We start from the raw sequence: 12,124 nt of genomic DNA, 5'->3' as shown, positions 1-12,124 counted from the left end.
TAATAACAGAGCGCGTGGTGGTCAGGAGCGCGCCAAACATCGGTCTTCCTGAGAGCGTAGCGCTCACAGGTCCTGGCAGGTGCACGGTAGAGCGTCGGGGGCTCCGGGGGATTCTGATGATCGAATTGCTGCGGTGTGGTGTCTCGACGGGAGCGCGGAGGGGGAGTCTGACGGCGGACTGCAGCTGCATAGGTCATGGCCAGTGGCTGAGGCTGCGCTGGCTGAGAAACTCCCAGCGACTGCTGAGTGATGATGATGATGCAAACTTTATTGGGGTCCAGAGAAGACGCAGGGGAGACCCGCGCCACCCGGCTAGTCTCCTGGCGTACGACTTGCGCAATGGAATCCATTCGGCGTTGCGATGAAGGTAGCAGCTTTCAGGGATTCTCCCACACGGTTGCTCTGATAGTATCGCCCAGGTCGTTGGTGCCTAGCGAGTGCGCTTCGGGATAGCTTGCATATAGCGGCGAGCGATTATATTGCGTTGTCCTTATCTTAAGTGCCTTCTCAATGGCTATTGCCTCCGCGAGAATTTCGGCAACTGTCTTAGGTGGGTTGCGTACCAGTCTTCCGAAGAGTTCTTTTTTTTCTCCCCGCATGAAGAAGGGAACTTTTTTTCTCTTCAGGCATATCGGTCTCAGCTTGGCGAAATCGTCGGGATGAAATCTTCTGTGAAGATGATTACGCTTTCCTTCAGTGTTCAATCCGTGTCACCAGTAGAGCTGTGGCATTTTCCTTGCGGACGACGCTCGTGAACATGTCCAAAAATGCATGGCGAAAGACGTCCCAGGCTCGAAGTGTTGACTATCGATTTTGAACCAGGTCCTTGCTGCGTCTTCCAGGTAAAAATAGACATGACGCAGATGTCACGCAAAAAGACATGAGTAGATCTCACGTGGTCGTGACTTTGAAGAAAACAGGATCCGCCGTGTTGAAGACAAAACACTTTATTCGGGCGAACTTGTGCCCGCAAAGAAAAAGAAGTGACATACTAGTTCAACGATAGCTTCGAGCACATATCGTCGGTCGGCGAACAATCTGATCACCGGCCAAACGCATCCTCTTTATATATCAGTCATAGAAACTTCTAGCGTTATCGCTGGTACCCGCGTAAGCTCTCAAACTTGACTCTTCGCGTGCTGCACGTAATCTTATAGAACGATCTCAAATTATCGCGAAGCTTCACAGCGCGGTCTGCGCCGATTGTTGCTGACAGCTTTCGAGGATGAAACCCGATTGCATTAAAATAAAGCAACAAACGCGCGTGGCAATATAGGTCTCTACTCCTCGTGACGATCGCCGCCAGAAGCAGCTTTACGTCGACTGGATGAGGGTAGCTAGCAAGCATGCGGAATTCCTGTGGAGGGTAAAATTTCGAGAACTTCAACAATGTAAGAGGAAGATTATTTCTACTGTTTCACCGCAAAATACCTTGGTAGTCCTCGAAGGAGCTGTCTTAGATGATAGTAACTGCAAAACCTTAGCCTTAGGCCCAAAATACGGTTTTAAGCCGAACCTCAAACCAATAGAAGCTTTAAGTTTGCGGCGTACAATCACTACACTAGTTCCTGAAGAAGAGCGCCCGCACTCCGTTTCAGACTGCGTTGCTAATCTCAAGCGATCTAATATGCACCTCAACTGTCCTGATCCTATCAGGCCTTTGATTAATCATTGTGCAGAAAAGAAACTCAGCACAGTAATTTCAGATAAGAAAGAGTATTTTGTAAATATGGCGGACAGTTTGTTCTTAGAAAAAGCATTACCAGCCATAAAAAATAATTTTAGGATGTTAAAGCTTAAAGCATTGGTAGTTAGGCGACGTGATGTCAACCTTTTGCTAAGATATAATCTCGAGAGAATAGCTTGTAATGTCAAGAAGGCTAAATCACTTACATTAGAATTGGTTTTGTTTTTCAGCGAGAACACATAAGAACGAGATATTTCGAGCAATTGTTTCAGAGAAAGGCACCTGGGAAGTCGCTGAACCTAGTTATTTGCAGAACTGCTTAAACTCTCTGAGTTTTTCAGACCATTTCTGGATGCGTAATTCTCAGGCGCTAGTTCAGTTCCTCTCAGAGGAGAACCCCTGCGGTTGTAAAGCTTTTAGTATGGATATTGAAGACTTTTATTACTCCTTGCCGCATGATGACTTGTTGAAACGTGTTAATGACTGTATTAACGAACAAGGGCACGAGACGGTTTTCTCCGGTAAATGTGGTGTTTCTACGGGGCCTTTCAAGAAATTATTTCCATGTATTTAAATTCGACGCTTGTAGATTGGAAGGAAGGCGTTTAGGTGCAGAAATCAGGGACATGTATTGGTTCAAAGGCTGCTCCGGTTCTTAGCGATTTATACCTTAGCAAGAGAGGTTGTTCATTATGTGGACGATTACATGATTTCTTGTAGTAGTGAGGACTTTGAAACCGTGGTAATCTCTGTGAGCAAAACATTTGAATTAAATGGAGGAGGGCTGTACTTTATTAAAGTGGTGCCTCAGAATAATGGAATATAATTTCTAGACATTTCCTTAATGTTTCAGAAAAACAACGTATGGTGGCAGTATTCTCCTAGATCATCAAAACCACTCTTAAATTTTTCGTCAAAGCAGTCGAAGGTTGTAAAAAGATAGTTGGTTGATCCCTCCATCATAGGAATCGGTATAACACGAAAGTGAAACCTGTCGTCACTGAAGTAGTTTATTGTTTACAGTGCATTGTTATATCAGAGCTTGAAATCGATAGTTGGACGGAAACCCGTCTGGTCAGGAACAGACATGAGGACAATTAAAACAAAACTCTGACCACGATTAAAAGCAAATAAAAGCACGACGTTTCACACACATAACCGGACCGCTCACACAGTCATTTTTCACTTGTGAACAAGGCTCCCGTACGGGGGCCGAAACGTCGTGCTTTTATTTGCTTTTAATCGTGGTCAGAGTTTTGTTTTAATTGTCCTTATATCAGAGCTTCTACGATGTCTCCTCCAGATATAGCACCGCTTGATGTGGACGCATCGCACTCACTTTGACGCCTAGTGGCACATCGTAACGACGACAAACGCCCACGATCATGATTTAACCCTTGCGGTAGCTGAAGTTCTTAACATATACGTGGACTCCGCATATGGTGAATCCCACGCAATGATGGCAACAACAAGCACATAATAAACTAATGCTCGATATGCACTCGTTCAAAGCGTCATGAAATGCGAAGAGAAACGCTACGCGCGTCGTGTCTTCCTTCTAGCCTGGCCGTTACTTCTCGCAGGGCGAGCAGGGAACGCGGTGCGACAGCCAGGCGAGCGTCGGAGAGCTATTTCTCGATATGGATGGGTGCTATGAGCGAGGCCTGCACTACAACCGCCACATCACGGTGTGTTAAAGCGTTGACGAAATTAAACTTGTATTGGAAACGCGCTGAATGGGACGGTCGTTGTAACGGCGCGTTTATTTTAGGGGCGAAGCTCCTTAAGGCGGCACCCGTTCGTCCCCCGTAGTCGTCGTGTTCGTAGTAGTGAGTAACAAGTCTTACGCTTTGACCTCCAAGGTGGTGCCGGTGGGAGATTTCTCCTGTGCGTTGTTGAACAATAAAAAATTCGCAGCGTGCGCGTTAACTAAAAGCCGAATTCTTCTGTCTCTCATTCCCCATTAGCAGCCATTGGCATGTTCCAGTAGGAAACGTTAGTAGAAGTAGAAGTGTAAGTGTTAGCTAAAAGCCGACTTCTTCTGTCTCTCATTGCCATTAGCAGCCATTGTTTACCTCCAAGGTAGTGCCTGGTGAGATTTCTCCTGTGCGTGATTAAACAATAAAAATTTTGTTCAAAACGCCGTTGATTGATGAAATAAACCAACGAAAGACGCCAGATGTTTTGTAAAAGCAGAACGAAAGAACGCCAGATGTTTTTCTTAAAGTGTAGTAGTAGCAGTTATATGTAGCCACCTCGCCCGATCGTCAACGGGCGAGGTGGACCGGCAACGGCGCGAGGACCCTGCCGTACGAGAATTAAATCACACTAAAAGACATACTTTGCGGGCGATACACTCTAGTGAGCTTTCAACTTTTCGTCTTAATGTACATGATAAAGAAATTATTTCTACGAAAAACGCAAGGCACACCTTGAGCAATATGTTTGCTTTTGGGACGCTAAATGGAACCATGAGGCGATGCGAAGCCGGAGCACTTGCACGATCGCGTTCCGTTGGCTTTCGTTGGGCATGCTACCGACCTCGCGTCGTGGAACGCGCGTCCTGTCTTCCCTCTAGCCTTGCCTTTAATTCGCACAGGGCGAGCGGGGAATGCGGTCGCTCTTGGCGCTCTTTCGCTCGGGAGCGGACTTCTTCCTTGCATTTGACCGATCACAAGTGATAATGAAGGGACCACGTAAACCAACAGTACAATAAAAGTTTGATGTTTAATACATACACGATGTTTCACACTCTTTATATTATGTACTGGGCGCATTTCACGGAAGAGTTTCACGGTTTACAGATGATTCCCTCCGTAGCTTCGCCCCACTCATCATCATTCACCCCGTGGATATGCTGTGATTTTTTTTTTCGAGCCTGGTGGCACAGATGTCACCGCCCCATTATAAAGGGGACGCTCATAGCATCCCTCCATCCAAGGTTACTGTGAGAGGCAAGTGTAAAAGATAAAAGGCGCGTTCCTGCCATTTGCATAATGTGTTTGGCGGGAGCTCAGTGGGCTAAACGCCCGCCAGCCATCGTCGCGGACCGAGAGGTCAAGGGTTCGATTCCTGTCAACGGAACTTTTTCTTATAGTTTTTTGTTTGCCATCTGATGGCATTCATTTTGCTGACGTACTTCCGTGACGGAAATACGTCATGAAAGTCTTGGCGGACCCCCGCATAAAACACTTTCGTGTTAAAAACGGTATAGCCATGTCTTGCCTTAAGTCCGCTCTCACCATGTCGTGTGAGCACAAAATGAGTGATAGCTTTAATGCACAGGTTACGCGTGTTTTAGAACTAGGTTATCCTCGTGATGCAGTGGCCACTTTTGCTGAACGTTTAAAGAAGTCCATTATGTTAATTCCGAGCATGGTTGCAGAAAGTGTCAGGAAGAAACGTGTCGTAGGTATACCGTATATTCATTGCGTATCTCACAGGCTAAATCAAGTATGAAGTATATACGGCGTTAATGTTGTTTTCACGGCTACCAATAAGCTAGGTAAGATTTGTGCCGCTGTGCAGAGGAAGAATGAGTGAGTAAAAGACAAGAAGCGGGCCTATATTTGTTTCGTAAGATACGCCAACAAATTCATGATTTTCGTAGAAGTGTGGCGTATAAGGTCCCTTTCAGCTGCGGCCACTTTTACGTAGGACAGACGGGCCGCTGCAATAAGCAGTTATTAGACAGTTTTAGTTTCACGTACGTAGAGGATTTGCGTACGTAGAGCTTCGACGTGTAAGCAGTGCGCATGCGCAGAACATTGCGGCCGCGCGCGGGTCTCATCCCAGTTGAAAAAAACAATTGGAACCAGTTGGAAAATTTCCACCTGGTTCCAATTGGTTCCATTTGTAAATTCGTGCACAATTGGGCCATTTGGATCAATTGGTTGTATGCCAATTGGGTCAAATGGTGCAGTAGCACATAACCAATTGGGTCAATTGGCTGTATTCCAATTGGGCCAATTGGTTGTACTCCAATTGGGTCAAATGGTACAGTCAGCACACAACCATTTGGGCTAAATGGTCGTATTCCAATTGGTTCAAGTGGCGCAGTTAGCACAGAAAACATCCGCCTGTAAAAGTGCTCAAGCTAGACACCTTGGTGCTGAGCTATGCCCAGGGGAAATTCTAGGATTAAACACAAAGTAGAATTAAAATTGGCCAGAACTTGCACGGATCTCAGCTGGCTGCTATCGCATATCACTTAGTTGGTTCCTACTTCGATTGGCTTAGGACCTGCTCATCCAGCCAACTGCACACAGCCAAGGCAGCATGGTGGGGAAACTCAGAATTTATTTGAACACTGGCAGCAGGTGTTCTTATAACTGGAAGATATCCTTAGATGAGCACTGTGCTCGCTCGTATTCTTGTAGACTACCTGAAAGAAATTAAGGCCATAATGACTCATCAAACGTACGCAATTACAGCAAATGTATAGTTTTACCAAATAACATGCGTGGCATGAGCCCATTTGCGTTTAGCAGTACAACGTTAAAATAAGCCTTAATTATCCCAGTCTGACAAGCACTCTCAGTTTATGCCGTAGGAAAACGATGTAACGATTTGCCGTCGCGGTGGTCCATCATTTACAGTGCTCGGCAAGCTGACCCGAAAGAAACGGGTTCGATCCTGCCCGCAGCGGTCGCATTTCAATGAAGACGAAATGCGCCCCTTACGGTAACCGATTATTTTTCATTCAATACTACTCTGACTCGACGTCAAATGAATTCACTTGCACATATTCGCTAGCGCTTTCTACGAAGACACATGTGCATCATAATGCACAGACATTACACAAACGATGCTTATATCAACCGGCATGTAGAGTACTTCGCGCATTTCATCTCACACTGCAGCAAGGTACAATGACACCATGCTTATAATAAAGAACACAAATACTAAGGACAAACATCCGATTACACTCCATATATGTAAGTGCAATACTTATATGGAAGCATGAGAGCTGACGAAATCGGTCCCTCAATTGACGCTGACGAAGCGATCACCGCATGGTACAACCAGTACAACACCAATAACCACTCGAACGTGTTGATTTTGACTTGTAATACTTTCTACAGATAAAAGCGACCAAAAATAAATCTCTCATCTTAATGTCACCAAGGTTCGTCCAGCACACACGCTGCACTATTTAACATGCCGCACTCACACATGGAAGGAGAGCACCACGACTAGCCGCTGTGTGCGAAACTACCAAAACTACGGGGTCATAATAATACTTGACCACCGTCTGTAATGCTCTTACCTGTAAATGAAAAAAATGTAGCTTACTTTTTAATGTAGTATTGATATTATAAAGTACGTCATTATTTAGCATTTGTCTCGGCAAATATCAAGAAAAGATACGAGACTACTGCTACTGAGATGCGTTTATTGCTGCTGTTACAGTGGCTACTGCTGTCAACAAAAATGCCGGCAATGCGGCGTTCGTCGTGCCGGCGCGAAGTTCACTGCGCTACGATCGTGGCAGATAATGACGAATGTTGATAAAAAAATCCCTCTTCTCGTAGGGAAGTGACCGCTATGCTTTAAACATTAGCTAGTTGCGCAACGGCTTAGTATGACCAAACGGCTAGTAGATTTCGTGTCGGTCGTGCGCAGATCTACGTGAAACGTGGAATAAAAGTTCGCTTACTTCCAACGATATTTTTTGCAATACATTCATACAGGGTACTTTATGTCACGGCTGTAAAATGTGCATCTTTTCTTCACAACATTTAAATTAATGCAACCAATTGGTGTTTGGCATAATAATTGTACATCTAAATAAGCGCTTATTTAAACACTTTGCAAATAAACGAAGTCGAAGCACTTGATAACCCAAATTCCTTGATCGAACTGTGAACGCAAATTTCCAATGCAACCGCCTGGCCCAACTGAAAACGAGTGTTTCCATTTGGCAATTACAGTTTATCCAAATGGCCCTATTGGGGATTCCGTTTGACCCAATTGAAGTGAGCTTCCAATTGTGAGCTTCCAAGCGGTTCAAGTGAGCTACCACTTGAACCATTTGGTAATTCCAGTTATTTTAAATGGTCCAGTTAGAGATCCCACTTGGCCCAATTGGAAGTGAGCTTATCCTTTTGAACCATTGGGAAATTCCAAATGGTCCTGTTGGGATACTATTTGGCAATCACTATTGGAAATCACTATTACCATTTGGACCTATTGATATTTCCAAATGGTTCCAATAGTTTTTTTTTTTCAACTGGGACCGACGTACATACGTGAGATTCGATTCTTTGCGTGCGTTTCTTGCGCACGTAGACATCTTCGCGCTGAGTTTTCGCAAGATGACGAACAAGCAATATTTCCACGCGCGCTTCTTGTTTTATTTTGATGTATTCGGGTTTGACCAGCAAGGACGGTTAGCAACGCTCGACGCTGACCGCGCCGCAGTGTTCGAGAAGCATCGCGATTGCAGTAGATCACTTTGTAAAGGTTGCGCACATGACGCGAATAGTCGAAATTATTCCAGAGCTGACACAACCACCAGTGATAAGGCTAGAAAGTTCGATGCGTAATGTTAAAAGACGGCGCATCTCAGCGATGTTCAGTTTTATCGACGGCCGACGCTCTTTTCGCTGCTATCAGTGTACTGTGCGTATTGCTGTAGTTTGACTTTCCTTTTCCCGGCCACAAGTTCAGCCAAATAAAGAGTGTCATCTTGGACGCGCTGCCTTCTGCCTTCGTCGACGTCACGACCCTGTGACATCTGGTGGAGGTGCTGGGTATATTATCTTGTTCGTCATCTCGCGATAGATGGAGCTACGTGGTCCCTCTTGGCACGCGTTGCGTACGTGTAGCTAAAAGCGTTTCAGATGGCGTGCACGTAATGTACATGGACTTTTCCCGTTTGCGTACGTGACGTCCCTATGTACGTGAAACTAAAACTGTCTATTATTGGAACATAAGAGATCGCTAACCGCAGGCTCACCTTCCAATCTATCCTTACATTGTCGACAGTGTAAGTGCACGCCAAAATTTGATGAATGCGAAGTTTTGTAGCGCAATAGGAATGAGGAAACGCGCCTGATGATTGAGGCATAGCATATCCAGAATATTGGTAGCGCATGCGTGAGCCAATCGTCGATTATTTGCAAAAAGATGAAATCAAATGCCCTTACTCTTATTTTTCGCGTAGACCTCCATACGTGCCGGATTGACAGGTTCGCCTGTTGCATGGGCATGCGCAGATAAGTTTTCGCGCCTTCTTTCTTTTCAGCCGTTGTGCGTCTCTTCCGTTGTTAGTTGGCGTTTGTGGTGTCGTGTCCTCTTTCCGCTGTTCGTGTTTGCACGCCCTGTCTCTTTAGAATGAATGCTTAACAACTAGCTAGCTCAGCTCTCTGTTATTCTAAGCAATATAAACCGTCCAGCAGCCTCTTGGCTCATGCATGTGTGAACTGCTGCTAAAGACGTTATGCGATACTGCACTCAACACTCACAACGCCAAACTACGACAATCCATTCTATTATCACTGATGCTCACGAATGTGTCGCTGATCCAAGCGTTATTGTGGTCAATTATTTGAAAGGCCTGTTTTACCGCGGGGTTTACAACCACTCGTAGCCGCAATGACTGAGAGGCTTTCCGTACTGCGCTTAAGCAGGAAGTCGCTAGCTGGACTAGCGCCGGTGGAAGCATTTTTGGAGGGTAAATTCAATAAAATTCATGCACTTAGCGTTGGCTGCGCATTAGAGCACCTCAGGTTGTCGAAATCAGTTGCGCATCACTCTACAGCGCCTCTCACAGCACACGTGGTGCTGTAGGACGAATGAAGTACCCCTTATGATAGGGAAAAGTGAAATTACACATACGCATGCGTATTATTTTCATTATATTTGGCTTAACTGTATGTGGCAGTGACAGGCGCCGTTCACAAGTACCACACTCTACGTACAAATCGAGTGGCGAAGCCTCCCTAATGGGCTGTCGTGTCATTAGTTCCATCCCGCATCGACAAGAGAAGCAAGCATCAGCCGAGGAACAAGCGTAGCAGCGCGAGAAGCGGCGGTGGCGTCACAATATGCAAAAACAGCGACGCATGGCATGAAGGAGGCAGCGAAGCCTCTCGGACACAAGGACGCACCGTTTACATCGACGCTCGTGCGATGTCGCCCATCCATATATCGGCAGCAAGCGGACCAGTGCTCAGCTACTGCTCCCGTGGCTGAGAGATGGTGGCCGTGGCGCAAGTACTTCCGGGCTTGATTATGAGCAGCATCGGCCTGGCTCTAAACTTCACCTCGAATCTCATGAAGAACAACGCTAAAGACCCCGATGTGTGCACGACCATCGTAAGTACAATGCCTTGAGTCTGGTTCGCTATAGCAGGTTGCTCATTCATTTCGTTCTATATATTCCTGGACACAATATGAAGGCGAGCAAATTGGGTATTATGCAAGCACTTGCGATGACTTCCTATTGATACTTAGTAGGAGGCTCCTGGGTTACTCTAGTTATCATATTGTACTTTGTTATTTCGAGAACGTCGCATACGTGCGGGGTGCTAACATGGCAAACGTATGATTTTCTAAAAAATTGGTATGAACATCGTCATTAGTATATGACTTATGAGAGCATTTATCCTCACATGACAAACTGAAGCTAGACAGCAAAAAGATCAAGGGTAATTGTTATAATTAGCAGACGTTTGACGTGAAACATATTTCAGGATCTGAGTTTGTTTTGTACTCAATGGATGTTATGAAACCGACAGTTACGCAATGCTGTCGCTCGCGCAGTACCGATCTTAGTTCCATTACTTTGTCTTGACTACTATTATATGAACTTACTCGCTTCTATTGCGGCTGAGGTATCAGTGTTGGCTGAGTGGATGGTCCTTATGAGCATCAAAGCGATATTTATTTTTGCGACTACAATCTAATATGTAACAGCGATGTTTACTTGAATGAACAATGGTTCTGGTGGATTGCCGGATTGTATGAAGAATGTTAAAAGCAGAGCGCGCTCGGTACAGACTTCTCGACGCACCGATGTCCAGCGGTACTCCGGCGGACAATTTCAGCCAAGGACGTCAGTATTAGGAGCTTTCCATTCGGCAACACCCACCACAGATTGATTCGAGTGCATCTTTTAGGCATGATGAACTACTGATATTCATTTCGCAAGTGCTCAGCAACGATGTTTTTTTGCAGCCAGGGCACGCAAGTTTCCAGAAAACATTGCGACAGCCATGATTATGCCAACGAGTAGAAAAGGCTACCTCGCTAGAAAGCTTCTGCTTTTCCTTTTATCTCCATATCGCTGTCAAAGAACGCACACCGGTCTATACAGTCACATCTTCAAGAATTTATATATCTATGGCAAAGCTTCACTCTGTCAGGCCGCCCTGAAGATGGAGAGAAAAATGCACTGCTCTGGCTCCGGTATGTGCGATAGTCCACCGTTTGGGTTCGGTCGTTTGCTTCAGCGATGTTTATCTCGCTTTTGGAAGCGCAACATACTTCACACAAAGTTATCATGCGGAATTTTAGTTGAAGTGTATGCAGACAGTAACGTAACGTGGGGTAGGGAATGGCTTGACTGCCGGAAATGTGAAGAGACGCCAATGAAATGCGAATCTCTTTGGCAAAGCGGCCGGTGAAGTCAGGACCTGCGCGATGCACACCGCATGTGCGTCAGCTCAACAATCTATTGGCACAGACCTACGGTCAGGCAATAGTTGCTTGAGGCGAACGCGGAAAGTGTCGTTTCGCAAGCGCTGTATTGTTTTACGCGCCCCTTTGGGACACGATCTACTCACTGACTATAAAAGACCACAAAGCCTTTAGTTGCCCGATCAAACAACGGTAATATGCCAATATTGGTGCATGCGAATCACATACCTGTCCTAGACATAGAGAAGAGGTGAAAGGTAAGACAGTTCAGTCCTATAAAAACAATCCGGTAGGCTACACTACACTAAGGGCAGCAGAGAATGTGCTCCCTCTCTCTGCCCTCTTATAAGTGCAGAGACGCTAATGAAACTCGCACTGTTATACTCACGCAAATTTATGAGGATTACTTTACATCCTGAGTGCACGTTACTTCCCTGACTTTGGTATCTTGTATTATGAAAGCTATGCTAGCCCTGCGGACCCGTCCACTATTCCCGACCGTGGCTGCTGCTATGAGTTGTTGCTGCTGCCGGCTAGCACACGTGACTACGATCATGTACCTACCTAATCACCTGACATATAACAATTTTGGACAGCGCGACACAGCACAGCACAGCACAGCGCGACATCCACTGAGCCATCAATACATCACTGGCTCACCATTCAAAAACTTCTCAAGACAAAATATTTTATCTAGACAAACGTGTGCCTGTGGTACAATTCTCACATCCACGCTAGATCAATAGCATACCTTCATCGGGAGGTTTACAATAAGTTGCTGTCAATACAAAG

The 12,124-nt window shown here is 45.6% G+C and overlaps 1 protein-coding gene across 2 annotated transcripts in view; it reads left to right on the top strand.

Moving 5' to 3' along the window:
- The first annotated feature begins 9,785 nt into the window (after positions 1 to 9,785).
- The window catches only part of LOC119385327 (lipase 3), a 90,353-nt gene continuing 88,014 nt past the window's right edge, over positions 9,786 to 12,124 (top strand). For both annotated transcript variants that reach the window (XM_049413153.1, XM_037652791.1), the window contains exon 1: positions 9,786 to 10,009. In XM_049413153.1, the coding sequence (XP_049269110.1) occupies positions 9,890 to 10,009 (120 nt within the window). In that variant the 5' untranslated portion in view covers positions 9,786 to 9,889. The remainder of the gene's footprint in view (positions 10,010 to 12,124) is intronic.

Source organism: Rhipicephalus sanguineus, chromosome 3 (genome assembly GCF_013339695.2).
Source record: "Rhipicephalus sanguineus isolate Rsan-2018 chromosome 3, BIME_Rsan_1.4, whole genome shotgun sequence".
NCBI lineage: Eukaryota > Metazoa > Arthropoda > Arachnida > Ixodida > Ixodidae > Rhipicephalus > Rhipicephalus sanguineus.
Note: the sequence above shows the minus strand (reverse complement) of the source record. Positions and strands in the feature narration are given on the sequence as shown.